Here is a 15,289-nt window from a genome sequence, read left to right as displayed (position 1 = left end):
GCCGGCAGCCCGGCGGCGGCGGCGGGCACCCGGCGAGAGGCTGCCGGTGCCCCCCCCGCACGGGCCGAGGCTGGGCGCTCACCGGGGGCAGCCCCTGCGGGTGCCGCCGCCGGGCGCTGGAGCCGGGCCGGGGGGCAGCGGCTGCCCCGCGCTGTGCCGGGGCTCGGCCCCCCGCCGGCGGCAGCACGGGGGGGGGAGGGGGCCCGGCCCTCCCGCGCGGGGCCGCGCCCCCAGCAACCGCGGCCCGGCCCCGCCCCGCCCGGCCCCCCCCGCCCCGGGCCGCACCGCCCCCGAGCCGCCTTCACGGGCACGCCCCGCCCGCAGCCCCGGCGGCGCGCCGGAAGTGACCCTGGCGGCGCGGACCGTCACTTCCGGCCACCCGCGGCAGAGCGCTCAGGCTTCCGCCTCCGGCGCGCCGCCGGAAGTGGAGTCGCGCTTCCGGTGCGCCGCCGGGAGCTGCCACCGCCCGCCGCGTCCCGTCCGGTCCCGTCCCGTCCCGCCCCGCCGGGTCTCGCCGCTGCCGCCATGTCGGTGCCAAGCGCCCTGATGAAGCAGCCGCCCATCCAGTCCACGGCGGGCGCCGTGCCCGTCCGCAACGAGAAGGGTGAGCGGGGGGCGCCGGCGGGCGGCGGGGGGGGGCCCGGCGGCGGCGGCCCGGTAACGGCGGCCCCGCAGGGGAGCTGTCCATGGAGAAGGTGAAGGTGAAGCGGTACGTGTCCGGGAAGCGGCCCGACTACGCGCCCATGGAGTCTTCGGAGGAGGAGGACGAGGAGTTCCAGTTCATCAAGAAGGCGAAGGAGCAGGAGGCCGAGCCCGAGGAGCAGGAGGAGGAGGTCGCCAACGACCCCCGGCTGCGGCGGCTGCAGAACCGCGTCACGGAGGACGTGGAGGAGCGGTGAGTGCCGCGGGGAGGGGGCTGGGGGGCTGGGCACGGCTGTGCTGCAGGCAGGCTGCAGAACCCCCTCCAGAGACTGGCCGCGCGCCCTGCCAGCACCAGAGCCGCCCCGGGCTGTTGCCGCCGCAGGCTGCGTTGGGCTGCGCGGTGAGCTGCCCCGAGAGCCTGCAGGCACGGGGCCAGGGCTCAGCCCCGCATTCGGGTGCGCTTTGGGTGGTGCAGGCAGCCTCTGAAATAAAAGTTACCATAAAAGTTGCCATAACGCGCTACAGCTCGGTGCTGATGGAAAGACGGGGTTCTGCGTAAAACGTGCCCAGGGCAGAGAGCGGCCGAGTGCTGTTCGGGCTCTCCCGTGGAGTTGCTTCGGCTGTCAGGCCCAGTTAAGGGGAGGCTCCCCCAGGGAGCAGTTCGCTTCCCGCAGTCTCTTTGCACTTAGCGTACTGAATTTATCTGGGCTCCGTTGTAGGCTGGCACGGCACCGTAAGATCGTGGAGCCTGAAGTGGTTGGAGAAAGCGATTCTGAGGTGGAGGGCGAAGCGTGGCGCCTGGAGCGAGAGGACACCAGTGAGGAGGAAGAGGAAGAGATCGACGATGAGGTACGCTCGCGTTGCTGAACAGGGGTAGCCCGGAGAGGTCCCCGAGCGCCACGGCTGGAATTGCATTCGTACGGATGGGAGCTGTCTGCGGGGACCGAGCGAGGGCCGGCACTGGGGTCACAGCAGCGGCAGCGTGACGCTGGCTCGGGGGTTACGGGGTGCTGGGGGAGGCCGCCCCCACCCTGCAGGGTGGGCGATCTCACAGCCAGCGAGTTCGGAGCACCGTGCTCTGCACGGACAAGGGAGAAAGAAGCAGGAGCAGGGCTGACTGCGCGCGATGCGTCTCCGTTAGGAGATCGAGCGTCGGCGCGGGATGATGCGCCAGCGAGCGCAAGAGAGGAAGACCGAGGAGCTGGAGGTGATGGAGCTGGAAGACGAGGGCAGATCTGGAGAGGAGTCCGAGTCAGAGTCCGAGTACGAGGAGTACACAGACAGCGAGGATGAAATGGAGCCACGGCTCAAACCCGTCTTCATCCGCAAGTAGGCGCCAGGGCGGGCAGCTGGGGGCTGCGCACAGATCCTGCTCCTGCGGCAGGGGAGGGCAGAGAGCTGCGGCGTCCTGACAGGGCACGGCTGGGCCTAAGCGGCAGCGCGGTTCCAACGGGGCTTTGGGCAGGTGCAGCGCAGTGGGAAGCGAGCAGCGAGCTCTGCCGTGTTCCACAGCCACGGGCAGGACCTTCTGCCGCCTGTGCGTGCCTGCGGCCGCAGGGGGAGCGGGCCCTGGGCTGGGCAACGCCAGAAATGAAGTAGCTCGCCAAAAGGCTGAAGGTTTCCGTGCTCCGTGCCTGCAGGAAGGACCGAATCACGGTTCAGGAGCGAGAAGCAGAAGCCTTGAAGCAGAAGGAGCTGGAGCAGGAAGCAAAGAGACTGGCAGAGGAGAGGCGCAAATACACGCTCAAGGTACCACAGGGCGGGCTGGGGTCTGCGTGGGGCAGGCAGTGCAATGGGCTGAGCTCGGTCCTGCCTCCAGATCGTGGAGGAGGAAGCGAAGAAGGAGCTGGAGGAGAACAAACGCTCGCTGGCAGCACTGGATGCCCTTGACACTGACGACGAGAACGACGAGGAGGAGTACGAGGCCTGGAAAGTACGTGAGCTGAAGCGCATCAAACGGGACCGTGAGGAACGAGAAGCGTGAGTATTGTGTGCTCAGGCAGGAGGGGAGTGCCTGCACCCCGCGGGGCAGGGGACAGTCGGGGCGTCTCCTCCCGACCCCCTTCTGGCAGCGCGTTCTTGCCTAGAGAAAGCGTCCAAAGCCCTCGGGGTGCCGTTGCTCCGTTACGGAGCCGGTAACGGTGACCCCTCAGAAGGGCCCCGGTGGCAGCGGCTGCCCTGTCTGGGGGCGCTGGGGGCGTGGGGCTCAGGGCTTTTCTCCTGCCCAGCATGGAAAAGGAGAAGGCGGAGATCGAGCGGATGCGGAACCTGACGGAGGAGGAGCGCCGCGCCGAGCTGCGGGCCAACGGCAAGGTCATCACCAACAAGGCCGTGAAGGGCAAATACAAGTTCCTGCAGAAGTACTACCACCGCGGCGCCTTCTTCATGGTGAGCGCTGCGGCCAGAGCCCGGTCCCACGGCGGGGCTCTGTGGGGGCACGCGGCTGCCATGGGGGCGCTTCCCCTTGCGGTGCCCGGCCCAGGGCTGGGCACACGCGTGGGACAAGGGCCAGCCCTCGGTGGCAGCGCGGCTGGAGTGAGCAAGGTGACGTGAGCCGCCCGCCAGGAGTGGCGGGCCAGGGAGAGCAGCAGCACGGCCTGGCTCGTGCCGCCTGCTGGCAGCTCTGCGGAGCTCTGAGGTTGGGCGGGACCGCAGGTGCTGCGGCAGTCCCGGAGCGGAGCGGCGGCTGCTGGGGGCCCCTCTCTGCTCCTGGCGCCTGCTGGAAGAAGCTTGCAGCTCAGGCGGGTGTGTCCTTCCCCCGCAGGATGAGGACGAGGAGGTGTACAAGCGGGACTTCAGCGCCCCGACCCTCGAGGACCACTTCAACAAGACCATCCTGCCCAAAGTCATGCAGGTGAGTGCAGGGGGCTGACCGGTGGGGCGTGTGCGTGCCGGGGGAGGAGCCATGGTGCGGCAGGACAGGGTCCCCGTGGCTCCCCGAGGGGCCGCTCACCGGCTTTCCCGCTCCCAGGTCAAGAACTTCGGGCGCTCGGGGCGGACGAAGTACACGCACTTGGTGGACCAGGACACCACCTCGTTTGACTCCGCCTGGGGCCAGGAGAGCGCCCAGAACACCAAGTTCTTCAAGCAGAAGGCGGCGGGCGTGCGGGACGTCTTTGAGAGACCCTCGGCCAAGAAGCGGAAAACGACCTAAGGAGGTGCGCGGGAGGCGTCCCGAGGCTGACCGCCGGGCGGGAAGGTGCTGCTGTGCCGGCTGCCCGAGAGCCTGAGCAGGAACAGAGGGGACAAAGCTGCCGGGCCGCGCTGCGCCGTTCCTGTGCCCCTGCTCCGCACCCTCCCCGGCGGCACCGTCCGCCCGCGCCGCGCAGCCGCGGCCTTCTCCACGCCCGGCTCCCGCGGAGGCTGCCGCCCGCCCGAGCCGCCCAGCCCCGGCTGTGTCACCGCCCCCCCGCCCTGAAAGCGCCTCGGCAGCGCCGGGCACGGCCGTGCGGGAGCACCGCACCCCCTGCCCCCAGCACCCCCACCTGCAGAGGAACTCGCGGACTTCTGTGTCTGCTCCGTAGCATCTCCCTGCGCCCTGAACCCCCCCGTTACCAGGTCGGGCCCTCTTCTGGTTTGGAACAGCTGTAACGACGTTTCCTAACCCTGTTTCTGCGGGGCTTGGCTTTTCTACCCGGGCGGTGGGAGGGGATTGTTTTGATTAAAGCAATTTTTTTCCTAAGACTCGCGGTAGCGGTGTCTGTGGAGGAGCCCGCCAGGCGCTCGGCTGCCCTCCGTGCCTCGCTCCAGGCGCAGATGTGCCGGTGCCCCCCCCGCAGCGCTGCCCCTGCCCCGCCAGGGCAGCAGCACGGCTGCAGGGGAGCAGCGTCCCCACAGTGCCAGCTCCCCTGCCCAGGAAAGGGGAGGGCCCCGCGTTAACGGGTGGGACGCAGGTGCCGCTGTCACCGCTCCTCGGGACTTCCTGCCTGCACTCAGGGCTGGGGCAGGTACCCAGGGGCAAGGCAGGGGCTGCTCCACGCTGGTCCCTGCCTGGCGCTCACGTCCTGGGTCCGCAGCCGCCTGCACGTCCGGCCTTCAGCTGCGGCTGGCCCACAGAGAAGGAAGCAGCAGCGGCGCTCTTGCGGCCGCCCGGTGCAGCCTGGCGTGTGCGCGCCCTGCTCAGGAACAGCCCAGCCCCTCGCAGCCCGTCCCCGGGAGGAGCTCGAGCCCGGTGCCAGCCCCGGGGCAGGCTGACTCCTCTGTGGGCAGGGACCAGCGGCTGCTCTCTGGCCGTGGGGCGCAGGGCGGCCACCACACATCTGCCCCCTGTGCTCGCCAGGGCCGGGCGCCCTCTGGAATCTGCCCCCGGGGGAAGCACTCGGCGCTGCGCGAGCCACAGGAACACCTGCTCCCGCTGGTGCCTTTATTCAATAAGTTAACGCGCCTCCTCTCCAGCCAGGCTGCGTCGGGCGAGAGGCCGCTCCCGCAGCAGGGGACGGCAGCGCCGGCGCAGCCGCGGGGCCCACGCTTAGTTGGTGAGGGTGATCAGCGCCTCCACCACGTTGCCCATGTGCTCCCGCAGGCTGCGCTCCGCAGCCGCCCGTGAAATCTCCATCTCATTCATCTGCAGGAAGACAGCCGCCGCCCGCTGCAGCAGGCACCAAACGGCCGCAGGCCCAGCCCGGGCAGGGCTCGGCCCGCCTGGGGCGCCCCAGCCCCGCACCGCCGGGATTCCCCAGCCGGGGCGGTGGCGGCCCCCGGACACCGGGCTGGGGACACGCTGCCCCCCGGCCCCGCCCCCACTTACGATCAGCTCCAGGTCTTCCTTCTTGATGGTGACTTTCGCCAGCTCCTTCTCCCTGCAACGAGGCAGCGCCCGCCGCCGGTGAGGGCCGGGCCTCCCCCCTTCGCCCGGGCACGCTCCGCGGCGGGACGGCTCCGGCTCCCCCAGGACGCGGCGCCGGGGCCGCTCCGTTACCTCTCCTGCTTCGCCTTCTGCTCCCGGGACCGCCGGTCTCCGATCACCGACATGGCCTGGCGGGACGAGCGCGGTCACGGCGGGGCGCGGCACCGGGCGCGGCACCGGGCCCCCCCCCCGGCCCCCCAGGGGCCCCCCGGGACCCCCACCCCCCCCGCCGCCCCCCCCGGCCGCACCGTCTCGAGGTTGGAGCTCTGGATCTCCTTCTCCTCCGCGTAGTCCGTCACCCTCTCCAGGTCCGCCGCCCCGCTGTCGTGCTTCCGCGGCTTCTCGGCCGGCCGCCCGCCCGCCCCGTCGCTGCCGCCGCCGCCGGAGCCGTTGGGCTCGGTCTCCAGCTCCAGCTCCACGTCCCCCTCGGCCGCCATCGCGCCGCCTGCGCGCCCGCTTCCGGCCACGTGACGGCGGCGGAACCAACGAGAGGGCCCCGCCGGGCGGGAGCGGCGCCCCCGGGGCCCTGGGGTGCGAGAGCGCCCCCGTGCGGCGGGAGGCCGGCGGGCGGTGCCGGGGGGCCCGCAGGGGCCGTGCGCTGCTCCCCGCCTCGGTTCCCCCGCCTCGGCCCCCCCTCACCGGCACTTCCCCGGCGCCAGCCATCGCCACGGCACCGGCAGTGCCACCGTGTCCCCACAGCCCCCCGAACACAGCCCCCCCAAAAACACACACACCCCAAACACCCCCCCCAAACAACCCCCCCCAAACACAGCCCCCCAGCACAGCCCCCCCACAGCCCCTCAGGGCCTCGCCATGCCCGTGAGCGACCCGCGGTGAGGGGCTGCGGGGGCTCAGCCGCTAATCCCCCCCGGCCCGCTCCCCGGAGCAGATGGCGGGGCGGGACGAGCCGACAATCCCCCTAATCCCGCCGGGGCAGCGGGGCTGAGCCGGGCCATGGCGGGCACGAGGGCATGCGGCCGCCTCCTGCACTCGCTGCTGGGCCAGGTGGGACCCCTGGACAAACAGGGGGGCCGGGGCGGGGGGCCGCGGGTCTCCGCTGACTGCGCTGCCCCCCCCAGCTGTGCTGCGGGTGTGGCTGCAGCCCCTGCCGCGGGCTCCGCGTGTCCACGGGCACCCGCGTCCTCTACACCCTCCTGCATGTCCTGGCCTCCGCCGTGTGCTGCCTCATGCTGTCCCGCACCGTGGCACAGGCCGTGAGGGAGAAGGTGAATGGCGGAGCTGGGCGACCCCGGGCGCTGGGGGTGCTGGGGGTGCTGGGGGGGCTGGGAGCAGCGCGGGTGCTGGCGGTGCCAAGGAGAACGGGGAGCCAGGGGCACTGCAGGTGCGGCCATTGCCCGGAGCGTGGTTGTGCCGGGGATGGCGAGGGCGTTGGGGGTGCTGGGGGCATCAGGGGTCCCACGGTGCTGAGGGTGCGGGGGGTGCCAGGGGTCCCCGCAGTGCGGGCACACCGCCGGTCCCAGCCCCTTGCCGTGCCCGCAGGTGCCCTTCTTGGCTGTGCTGTGCCAGCACCTGCCTGGTGGCACAGACTGCGAGCGGCTCGTGGGCTCCTCGGCCGTGTACCGGGTCTGCTTCGGCACCGCCTGCTTCCACCTGCTGCAGGCCGCCCTGCTCCTCAATGTGCGCTCCAGCACAGACTGCCGCGCTCAGCTCCACAACGGGTACAGACCGGGGAAGGGGCTGGGGGCTGCCGGGGCTGCTGGGCGCCCCCGTCCTGCATCTCGCTGCCCCGCAGGTTCTGGTTCCTGAAGCTGCTGGTGCTGGTGGGGCTCTGTGCCGCCAGCTTCTTCATCCCCGAGGACGGCTTCATCCGAGGTGCGTCCCCCGCCCCGCCCAGGCCAGCCCCTGCCCGTAGCCCCAAGTCCCCCCCGCGTCGTGCCAGCCCCACCACCGCCCTCTCCCCCTGCAGCCTGGCACTACACGGGCATCTGCGGGGGCTTTGCCTTCATCCTCATCCAGTTGGTGCTGATCACCGCCTTCGCGCACACCTGGAACAAGAACTGGTGAGTGCCGGTGCGGCCGGCTGGGTGCCCAAGTGCCCCGGGCTCTCACCCCTGTCCCGGCAGGCTGACAGGCGCTGCGCAGGACAAGCGCTGGTACCTGGCCGTGCTGCTGGCCACCGCCGCCTTCTACACCCTCGCCTCTGCCGCCTTCTCCTTCCTCTACAAGTACTACACCCACCCGGCTGCCTGCCAGCTCAACAAGGCGCTGCTCACCGTCAACGGCAGCCTCTGCGGCATCGTGTCCTTCATTTCCATCACGCCCTGCGTGCGGCTCAGTGAGTACTGCACAGCGCCACACGGCACGGCACTGCCTGGCGAGGTGCAGGGCTAGCTGCATCCCAGCACCGGGAGGGCAGCTGCAAGCTCCCAGCTCAGCACAAGAGCAGTGGGCACCTGGGGAGGCCCCAGCTCCTGCTGGCCCCATTCCGTGCCTTGGCACAGGGCTCTGGGCAGGAGACCCACAGGAGGGGACTGCCTGGAGCCCACACGAAGCCTCTGACCCCTCCCCTTGCAGAGCAGCCGCGGTCAGGGCTGCTGCAGTCCTCCATCATCAGCTGCTACGTGATGTACCTTACCTTCTCTGCGCTGTCCAGCCGCCCTCCGGAGAGAGGTGAGTGGTCCCACCTTCTGCGGACAGCCAGCTCTTGGGACACGACCCCCCTCTCTCACCTCCACCTCCCTGCAGTGCTCTACAAGGGGCAGAACCTCACCGTCTGCTTCCCCGGCACCCGGCAGGATGAGCTGCAGACAGAGGACACAACCGTTGCTGTCCTGGGGGCTGCCATCATGTACGCCTGCGTGCTCTTTGCATGGTACGTGTGCCCGTGGCACGGGGTGCGAGGGTACTCGGCATGTCGCAGCGCACCCAGAACTGCCCCTTGTTGGGCACAGCCAGCTCAGCACCGTGTGGGGACCCTGTCCCCAGCCTGTGGCATGGCCGGAGGAGCTGGGTTGTACCCAGAGGCATCTCCCGATGGGCAGGGGCAGCGTAACGTCCCCACGCCGGGCACAGCAAGTCTGCTGCTGCTGTGTCGATGCCAGGTGATGGATCCCTGGGGTGGGCTGGGGCTGGCGCATTCCCTTGCGTTACGCCCTCTGCCTCTCTCCCGTGCACAGTAATGAAGCCTCCTATCTTGCCGAGGTCTTTGGGCCCCTCTGGATGGTCAAAGTTTACAGCTTCGAGTTTAAGGTGAGTATGGACGGTGCCCGCCCCCACCTGTGCCCCACATCCTCCTGCCACAGACGCAGCGCCCAGAGCCCTCCTGAGCCCCAGTTCCAGCCCCGGGGCAGAGGCAGGTTTGCCCAGCTCAGCTGGGGACTCTCCCGTGCTTACCCAGTCTGCGCCAGCTCCCTGCAGCCGGGCAGCTGTGGCACCAGCAGGGCCAGCTCAGTCCAGATGCTGCGGGGCTGCCCGAGTGGGGCAGCAGCTGTGGGGCTGGGCTGCCCCAGCAGCAGCAGGGAGGGGTGGCCACAGGTCCCTGCCTTTTCCCCCGCACCATCACCAGCTCGCCTCTCTGGCTCTCTACAGAAACCTTCCTGTTGCTTCTGCTGCCCAGAGAAGATGGAGGAGGAGCTGAGAGGTGAGTGCCAGCAGGTCGGGGAGAAGCTGCAGAAACATAAACGTGGGCACCAGCATCAGACCCCAGGGGTGCTGGCCAGGACAGGGTGCAGGAGCTGTTGTTATCTTGCACTCTCCCAGGTGCAGAGCAGACGTGTGAGCAAGAGGAGCCTGCCAGGGGACAGTGCCTTGTCCAGGATGAGCAAGACCGGGTGGTCTACAGCTACTCAGCCTTCCACTTTGTCTTCTTCCTTGCCTCACTCTACGTCATGATGACCCTCACCAACTGGTTCAGGTAGGGCTCAGGGTGCTGGCCAGCCCCCCCCCCCTTATCCTTGCTCCTTTTCCCTAACTCTGGTTGAACCACCCTGCCCAGGCTGCCCACCAGCACTGTCAGCAGCCAGCTCTGACCCGCTCACGGTGTGGCCGTAGCCTGGTGCTTGTCACAGGCGGTTCCACGTCGGGCCAGTGTCACCAGTCCGGTCGTGTGCTGGGCAAGCGTAGGGCTCTGTGCCTGCAGACCCGCGCTGCTTTGTCCAACAGCCCCTGCCCAATCCCCAGCGGATGCCGGGGTCACCTCTCTTGGTGTCCCTCGGGTGCTGACACCTGCCCTCTCCCACCAGCTATGAGAACGCGGTGCTGGAGACCACCTTCACGCATGGCAGCTGGTCGACGTTCTGGGTGAAGGTGGCTTCATGCTGGGCCTGTGTCCTGCTCTACCTGTGGCTGCTGCTGAGCCCCCTCTGCCTCCACGGCTCCCCCCAGCACCGGCGGAGCAGCCCAGCCTTGCGCGTCCTGCGGCGGCGACGCGCCCCACACCGTATCAGTGTCTCCACGTAGTCCCTGCTGGGACGGACTGCGCCTGGCCCCGTGCACCGGTCATGCCGTGGTCCTGTGCCCGGGCCCCTCTTGACCTCGTGTCCCAGGAAAAGGCAGCATCAGAGCACCGCAGGGGGATCGAGGAGGTGTGTGCTCTGCTACACCAGCTCGCAGGGACGCTGGTCCTGCATTGAGCTGCAGCCATCGAGGGGCCGGCCTGAGACCACCTGGGTGGCGGGTGCTCAGCCTCGGCTACAGCTGTGGCCCCTCCAGCTAGGGAGGCAGCTCCTGCCCATGCACACTTCTGGCATCGCTCCTGCCCTGGCCTGGGGCCTGCCAGGAGAGCAGCACTCTGCGCTGGCCACCTCCACTTCAGCTCGCCTGCCTGGCCGTGTGGTTATTGTAAATAGCTCCTTGAATACATTTTTTTTTTTAATGTAAAGCTCTGAGTTAAGCCTATGCCATCTGCCCCACATGCACACAGCAGCCATGGGTCTGGGCACGGCAGGTGCCAGCAACACCCCAGCAGCCCCCAGCCCTGCGGGGGCATGGAGCAAGGGGCAGGGGCCTGGCCTGAAGGGGAGCAGCCAGGGAGCGCCCTCGGTCCTGCCCCAGCTCACAGCCAGCACCAGGCCCTGCGCCCAGCCCTGGCACCAGGGCTGCTCCCGTCCCCACCTCCACCTGATCCCCGCGCCCACTCCCCCCCAGCTGCCCCTCTCCCACCACCGCAGTCACACCACGCTCCCATTCTGCTCGCCGCGGCCGAGCCCAGCCCCGCCAAGAACGGACGGACGGACGGACGGCCGCTGCCCCCGGCACCCGCCCGCGCCCGGAGCGAGCCCGGAGGGGCCGGCGGCCGGAGGGCGCGGTACGAGCGCGGCCGCAGGAATGCGGGCCGGCCCCGGGCCCCCGCCCCGCCCGCAGAGCAAACACGGCGGGGGCGGCCCCGGCGGGGCCCCGCTGCCGCCCGACGGGGGCCCCGCGCGGCGGCTCGCGCCCGACCGGGACCGTCGCGGGTCCGCCGGCGCCCCGCGCCCACCGGCCCCAGGAGCGGAGCGGGGAGGGCCCCGTCCCGCCCGGAGCGGGGCTGCCCGGGGGCTGCCGCCCGTGCCCCCCCCCCCGGCCATGCAGGGGCACGGGCGGGGCGCGGGCGTCGCGCGGCTGCAGCAGCGGCTCGGGGCCGCCACGCAGGTACGGGCGCGGGGCGGGGGGCGGCTGCGGCCCCGGGCTGCGCCGCCGGTGCCAGCGGGACTCTGCCCGCCCAGGAGAACACCCGTCTGCGGCGCACCCTGCGGCAGGCCGAGGCCGGCGTCTCCCAGCTGCAGGCAGAGCTGGAGCGGCTGCGGAGGGACTTCGGGCAGCGGGCGCAGCGGCGCACGAGGTGGCACGCGGGGCGCGGGGGGCGAGGCGGGACCCCAGACCCTGCCCCACGGCTGCCCCACACAGCCCTGGCCGTAGCCAGGACGGCCCCGGTGCAGCCCCGGGCTCGTGCTGGGCCCGGGGCCAGGCTCCCGTCGGGAAGCGCTGCCCACCCAGCTGTGCTGCGAGCACCGGCAGCCGTCGGGAAGCCCGTGCAGAGCAGCTGGCACGTCCCCACCGGCCTGCTGTTGGCCGCCCCTGTGACACCGGGTGTCCCGGGGCCGTCCCAGCACCTCTGCCAACCCTGTGGGGCCGGGGCTGGAAAGCTGTGGGCAGCCCCAACCTTCGGAGGCCCTGCCATGAGGATGCTGTGTCCCTGCAGAGAGCAGCAGGCCCTGCGGGAGCTGGTGGAGGAGAACCTGGCCTTCACGAGCTACGTCAGGATGCTGCAGTACGTAGGAGCCTGGCAGGGAAGCGGTGGCAGGGGACAGCTGCGGGGACCAGCTCCTGTCCCAGTCCCTGCCAGCCTGGGGCTCAGGCTGCTCCTCCGGGCAGGGCGACGAACAGGAGCCTGTGCGAGAGCAACAGCAGCCTGCGCTCGGCCCTGCTGCTGGGCTCCTGCCTGGGCCCTGGAGCGGTGAGTGCTGCGCAGCGCAGCAGGGAGGGCAGGGACGTGGGCGCTGCTGGGGTTCCCCGCTCGCCCTGCCCGTGCCCCAGCCCAGGTGGGTCCAGCACGGGGGCTGCAGCCGGCACCCAGGGACCAGCCGCAGCCCCGGGTGCTGGGAGTGGTGGACGGCCCCCCAGGAGCCCCTCCGCACTGATGCCTTCCCTACAGCCACCGCCCCCCCTCCAGCCCCGCAGCCCCCTCGCTGACCCCTCACCCTGCCTCCCCGAGGATGCCCACAGCAGGTGAGCAGCGGGTGCAGAGGAGCAGGGACAGCTGTGGCCGCCCCTCCCTGAGCGCTGCCCTGCGCACAGGTACAGGGGGGGCAGCTCTCCACGCCCCCAGCTCCCTGCCACAGGCCCCCGGCAGAACTCAGCCTCCAGCACGGACACAGCCTCGCTCAGCGACGCCGGCAGCTGGAGCTCGGAGGACGCGCGTCCCACCAGCCCCTGCTGGGACACCCAGGTGAGGCCCTGCCCAGTGCCCCAGCTGGGGAGGGGGATGCCGCTCTGCCTACCCATGGCCCCCAGCCCACCCCACGGGCTCAGAAGCCCTGTTGTGATATTTGCCACCCTGCAGGACCCTGCGCCCCCGGCAGAAGGCTGCTGCCAACCTGCGCAGCACTGCTGCAAGAGGAAGCTCCCTGCCTTTCCACCGGAGGTAACCAGCAACGCCCCATCCGGTGCTCGCAGCCCAGCTGGGGAGGGGAGCGGGGGCACCCCCGCTGCGCCGTTCTCCCAATGCCCTCCTCCCCCCTTTCCCCAGGGATCCAGGGCAGCAGAGGAGCCTGCTCCCCCCTGCCCCATGTACCGGCTGGTGCTGGCAGGTGACAGCGGCACAGGCAAGTCCAGCTTCCTGATGCGCCTGTGCATGAACGAGTTCAGAGACGTCTCTGCCACACTAGGTACCAGGGCTGAGGTGGAGGGGCAGGGGCACAGGGAGCCAGGCCTGACTGCTCCTCCTGGCAGGGGTGGACTTCCAGATAAAGCAGCTGCTGGTGGATGGGGAGCAAACTACACTGCAGATCTGGGACACAGCAGGGCAGGAGAGGTGAGCAGAGCCAGCCAGAACCTTGCCCGCCTCCGGCATCCAGCCGGCAGGGCTGGCAGGTCCCCACAGCTGGCCCCGGGCTGGGCGGGGGTCTTGGCCCCCCTGCAGTGACAGCCCTGCTGCAGGTACCGGAGCATCGCCCAGTCCTACTTCCGCAAGGCCCACGGCGTGCTGCTCCTCTACGACATCAGCTCCCAGAGCAGCTTCCTCAGCATCCGCCAGTGGATTGAGGACATCAAGGTAGAGGGGAGGATCCGACAGCCCCTGTGGAGCAGGGCAGCAGCCCTGGGGCTTCCCTGGGGAAGGCTGTGCTGAGCCCCAGATGGTGCTGTGGGAGTAGCAGCAAACCTGCTCCAGCTGGGCCGTTTGTGGAGCAGTGTCTGGGACCAGCCAGGCCTTGGGGAGCACCTGGACCAAAAAGGGCAGAGCCCTGCAGCCCCAGAGGTTGCTCGAGCCAGGCTGTGCGCCCCAGAGCCACGAGCTGCTCCTCGCTCCAGCAGGCTGCTGAGACAGCGCTCCCGCTCATGCTGGTGGGGAATAAGACTGACCTGCGCCCCGGCCTGCCGGAGGCAGCAGGGGTCCGCACGGCCCACGGGCAGAAGCTGGCCATGGTGAGCAGCCACAGCTCAGGACAGGGCCTAGGAGGGCCGGGACCTCCCCCCAACTCGCCTGCTCTCCCCCAGGCCCACAACTGCCTGTTCTGCGAGACCAGCGCCAAGGACGGCACCAACGTGGTGGAGGCTGTGCTGCACCTCGCCCGGTGAGCAGCCCTGCGTGCCGGGTGTGCCGCGCAGCGCCCGGGCAGCGGCCCTGGCTGACGGCACCGCGCTTGGCCCCGCAGGGAAGTGAAGAGGACGGCGGGCTCGAGCAGCGGCCACGGCGTCCGCCTGGATGCGAGCATCCCTCCCCCGAGGGCAGCTCCGCGCTGCTGCAGGGCCTAGCGCAGGAGGCGGGCGGGCTGCAGGACACCGCCCGCCCCCGGCCCCGCCCGGCGGCTCCCGGCCCGCCGCGCCGCCCGCTGCCCCCGCAGCTCCCCCGGAGCCGCGCCGCCTCCCTGCGAGCGGCCCCCGGAGCCGCCTGCTCGGCCCCCACTACAGCTCCTTCCACCCCAGCCGCAGTCCTCCGCTGGTTTCATTCCTCCGGGCTTCCAGCGCATCCCCGTCCTTCCGCCGTCCCCCAGGCGTCTCCCCTCGCCTGCCCCGCCCGGGCCCGGCCCCCCCCGCTCGCCCGCAGCCGCGGTCGGGGTCCCCCGAGGCGGCGCCCGCGGAGACCTGGCAGGCTGCGCCCTCCCCTCCCGGCCTCATCTTTGTTTCTCACCGTGAGGCTGCGGCCGCTCCGCGGCGGCGCTGAGCCCCTCCGTCCATCCGCTCAGCGCCGGGCGCGGCCGGGGCCGAGGCCCCACCGGGCAGCCCCGCGGCGCGGCCCCATCCCGCCCTCCGGGCGGCTCCAGCCCCCCCCAGCCCGGGCGCACAGAGGGAGGAGGCAGGGCCTGCACGGCTCCACAAGCTACTTTAATAGGAGAGGGGCCCGGGGCCGGCGCAGAGCGCTGCTGCCGGGGCCCCCGGCGGGGCGGCCCGGCCCCGGGGCTGCGCTGGGCATCCTGCCGGCGGGCGGCCCGGCCCCGGGGCTTCAGAGGCCCGGCCCAGCCCCGGGCTACTTGGCGCCCTCCTTCTTCTCGTCGGCCTTCTTCTGCTTCTGCTGCATGATCTCCGAGTCCCTGCGGGAGAGCGCGTCGCCGGGCTGGCACCGGCACCACCGCCGGCACGGGCCGGGGACGGGGCGGGGGTGCCGGCGGGGCCGGCCGACGCTCACCTCTGCTTGCGGGCGGCGGCCGAGAGCCCGTCGTCCCGCCGCTTGCCCTTGCCCGAGTCGCTCTGCTTCTTCAGGTTCTTCTGCCGTGCCAGTTCGCGCTGGTTCCCGCCTGCCACGGCGCGGCCGCCTCAGACCGGCCCCGAGGCCCCCGGCCCGGCCCCGGGGCTCGGCCCCGGCCCCAGCCCCAGCCCGGCCCGGCTCAGCCCAGCCCAGCCCACGCCCCCGGCCCGGCCCGGCCCCGGCCCCAGGGTCCGCACTCCCGGGCGCGGCGCCGCTCCCCCGGCCCAGCCCGGCCCCCTCCCCCCGCAGTGGCGGGTCGCGGCGCCGCCGCCCGGCGCTGTCCGGCCCGCACTCACGGGTCATGGCGCCGCTCCCTCCCGCCCTGCGCTCCGCCGCCACGTCCCGCACTGCCCCCCCACGCCCCGCCCCGCACAGCTCTTTAAGGGCGCGCCGCAGCCAATCGCCGCGCCGAGCCTGGCCCCGTCAGGTTCCCATTGGCGCGCCGCGCCGGCTCGGCC

At 71.5% G+C, this 15,289-nt stretch overlaps 5 protein-coding genes across 30 annotated transcripts; 3 read left to right on the top strand and 2 right to left on the bottom strand.

Annotated features, from left to right (window-relative positions):
* Positions 1–409: 409 nt before the first annotated feature.
* Positions 410–4,326, top strand: MFAP1 (microfibril associated protein 1). The gene is made up of 9 exons (XM_083850269.1): positions 410–604; positions 676–895; positions 1,362–1,491; positions 1,784–1,971; positions 2,283–2,391; positions 2,462–2,622; positions 2,871–3,030; positions 3,407–3,496; positions 3,614–4,326. The coding sequence occupies exons 1-9, from the start codon at positions 526–528 to the stop codon at positions 3,794–3,796; spliced, it is 1,320 nt and encodes a 439-aa protein (XP_083706395.1). The 5' UTR covers positions 410–525; the 3' UTR covers positions 3,797–4,326.
* Positions 4,327–4,991: 665 nt separating this feature from the next.
* On the bottom strand, positions 4,992–5,965 carry HYPK (huntingtin interacting protein K). Its single transcript, XM_083850272.1, has 4 exons — positions 5,737–5,965; positions 5,561–5,616; positions 5,390–5,441; positions 4,992–5,206 (listed from the first exon to the last, which is right to left on the bottom strand). The coding sequence occupies exons 1-4, from the start codon at positions 5,923–5,925 to the stop codon at positions 5,111–5,113; spliced, it is 393 nt and encodes a 130-aa protein (XP_083706398.1). The 5' UTR covers positions 5,926–5,965; the 3' UTR covers positions 4,992–5,110.
* Positions 5,966–6,115: 150 nt separating this feature from the next.
* Positions 6,116–10,715, top strand: SERINC4 (serine incorporator 4). Of its 6 annotated transcripts, XM_083850218.1 has the most exons (12): positions 6,116–6,493; positions 6,568–6,714; positions 6,989–7,167; positions 7,242–7,321; positions 7,416–7,509; positions 7,573–7,784; positions 8,024–8,119; positions 8,195–8,321; positions 8,626–8,698; positions 9,038–9,089; positions 9,209–9,362; positions 9,691–10,715. In XM_083850218.1, exons 1-12 carry the CDS (start codon positions 6,443–6,445, stop codon positions 9,905–9,907), a joined length of 1,482 nt encoding a protein of 493 aa, XP_083706344.1. In that variant the 5' UTR covers positions 6,116–6,442; the 3' UTR covers positions 9,908–10,715. The 6 variants fall into 6 exon arrangements, with proteins under 6 accessions (XP_083706344.1, XP_083706343.1, XP_083706341.1 ...); XM_083850217.1 differs by having other exon boundaries at positions 8,024–8,321; positions 8,626–9,089; XM_083850215.1 differs by having other exon boundaries at positions 6,989–7,321; positions 8,024–8,321; positions 8,626–9,089.
* A 127-nt stretch (positions 10,716–10,842) lies between these two features.
* Positions 10,843–14,465, top strand: LOC310904914 (uncharacterized protein). 21 transcript variants are annotated; one of them, XM_083850225.1, is made up of 10 exons: positions 10,843–11,077; positions 11,152–11,696; positions 11,801–12,154; positions 12,224–12,374; positions 12,489–12,569; positions 12,675–12,813; positions 12,878–12,959; positions 13,085–13,199; positions 13,337–13,719; positions 13,801–14,461. In XM_083850225.1, the coding sequence occupies exons 1-10, from the start codon at positions 11,012–11,014 to the stop codon at positions 13,898–13,900; spliced, it is 2,016 nt and encodes a 671-aa protein (XP_083706351.1). In that variant the 5' UTR covers positions 10,843–11,011; the 3' UTR covers positions 13,901–14,461. The 21 variants fall into 21 exon arrangements, with proteins under 21 accessions (XP_083706351.1, XP_083706352.1, XP_083706350.1 ...); XM_083850226.1 differs by having other exon boundaries at positions 11,801–11,882; positions 12,099–12,154; positions 12,230–12,813; positions 13,801–14,465; XM_083850224.1 differs by having other exon boundaries at positions 11,801–11,882; positions 12,099–12,154; positions 12,224–12,813; positions 13,801–14,464.
* On the bottom strand, positions 14,450–15,270 carry SERF2 (small EDRK-rich factor 2). The gene is made up of 3 exons (XM_083850282.1): positions 15,128–15,270; positions 14,772–14,880; positions 14,450–14,676 (listed from the first exon to the last, which is right to left on the bottom strand). The coding sequence occupies exons 1-3, from the start codon at positions 15,132–15,134 to the stop codon at positions 14,613–14,615; spliced, it is 180 nt and encodes a 59-aa protein (XP_083706408.1). The 5' UTR covers positions 15,135–15,270; the 3' UTR covers positions 14,450–14,612.
* Between the last annotated feature and the right edge of the window lie 19 nt (positions 15,271–15,289).

The sequence above is a fragment of the Anser anser genome, assembly GCF_964211835.1.
Source record: "Anser anser genome assembly, chromosome: 10".
Taxonomy (NCBI): Eukaryota; Metazoa; Chordata; class Aves; order Anseriformes; family Anatidae; genus Anser; species Anser anser.
This window is presented reverse-complemented; position numbering and strand designations above follow the sequence as displayed.

Bases quoted from the DNA above. Each gene is read 5' to 3' on its own strand.
- SERF2 (XM_083850282.1), bottom strand. The intron at 14,677-14,771 runs GTGAGCGTCGGC...GCTCTCCCGCAG, and splicing joins GCCGCCGCCCGCAAGCAGAG to GGACTCGGAGATCATGCAGC.
- MFAP1 (XM_083850269.1), top strand. From the start codon at position 526: ATGTCGGTGCCAAGCGCCCTGATGAAGCAGCCGCCCATCCAGTCCACG. The intron at 2,392-2,461 runs GTACCACAGGGC...TCCTGCCTCCAG, and splicing joins GGCGCAAATACACGCTCAAG to ATCGTGGAGGAGGAAGCGAA. The intron at 3,497-3,613 runs GTGAGTGCAGGG...TCCCGCTCCCAG, and splicing joins TCCTGCCCAAAGTCATGCAG to GTCAAGAACTTCGGGCGCTC.
- SERINC4 (XM_083850213.1), top strand. From the start codon at position 6,443: ATGGCGGGCACGAGGGCATGCGGCCGCCTCCTGCACTCGCTGCTGGGC. The intron at 6,494-6,567 runs GTGGGACCCCTG...TGCCCCCCCCAG, and splicing joins TGCACTCGCTGCTGGGCCAG to CTGTGCTGCGGGTGTGGCTG. The intron at 7,510-7,572 runs GTGAGTGCCGGT...CTGTCCCGGCAG, and splicing joins CACACCTGGAACAAGAACTG to GCTGACAGGCGCTGCGCAGG.
- HYPK (XM_083850272.1), bottom strand. From the start codon at position 5,925: ATGGCGGCCGAGGGGGACGTGGAGCTGGAGCTGGAGACCGAGCCCAAC. The intron at 5,617-5,736 runs GTGCGGCCGGGG...TCGTCCCGCCAG, and splicing joins AGAGCTCCAACCTCGAGACG to GCCATGTCGGTGATCGGAGA. The intron at 5,207-5,389 runs GTAAGTGGGGGC...GTCTTCCTGCAG, and splicing joins AGGAAGACCTGGAGCTGATC to ATGAATGAGATGGAGATTTC.
- LOC310904914 (XM_083850219.1), top strand. From the start codon at position 11,012: ATGCAGGGGCACGGGCGGGGCGCGGGCGTCGCGCGGCTGCAGCAGCGG. The intron at 12,814-12,877 runs GTACCAGGGCTG...TCCTCCTGGCAG, and splicing joins AGACGTCTCTGCCACACTAG to GGGTGGACTTCCAGATAAAG. The intron at 13,720-13,800 runs GTGAGCAGCCCT...TTGGCCCCGCAG, and splicing joins GCTGTGCTGCACCTCGCCCG to GGAAGTGAAGAGGACGGCGG.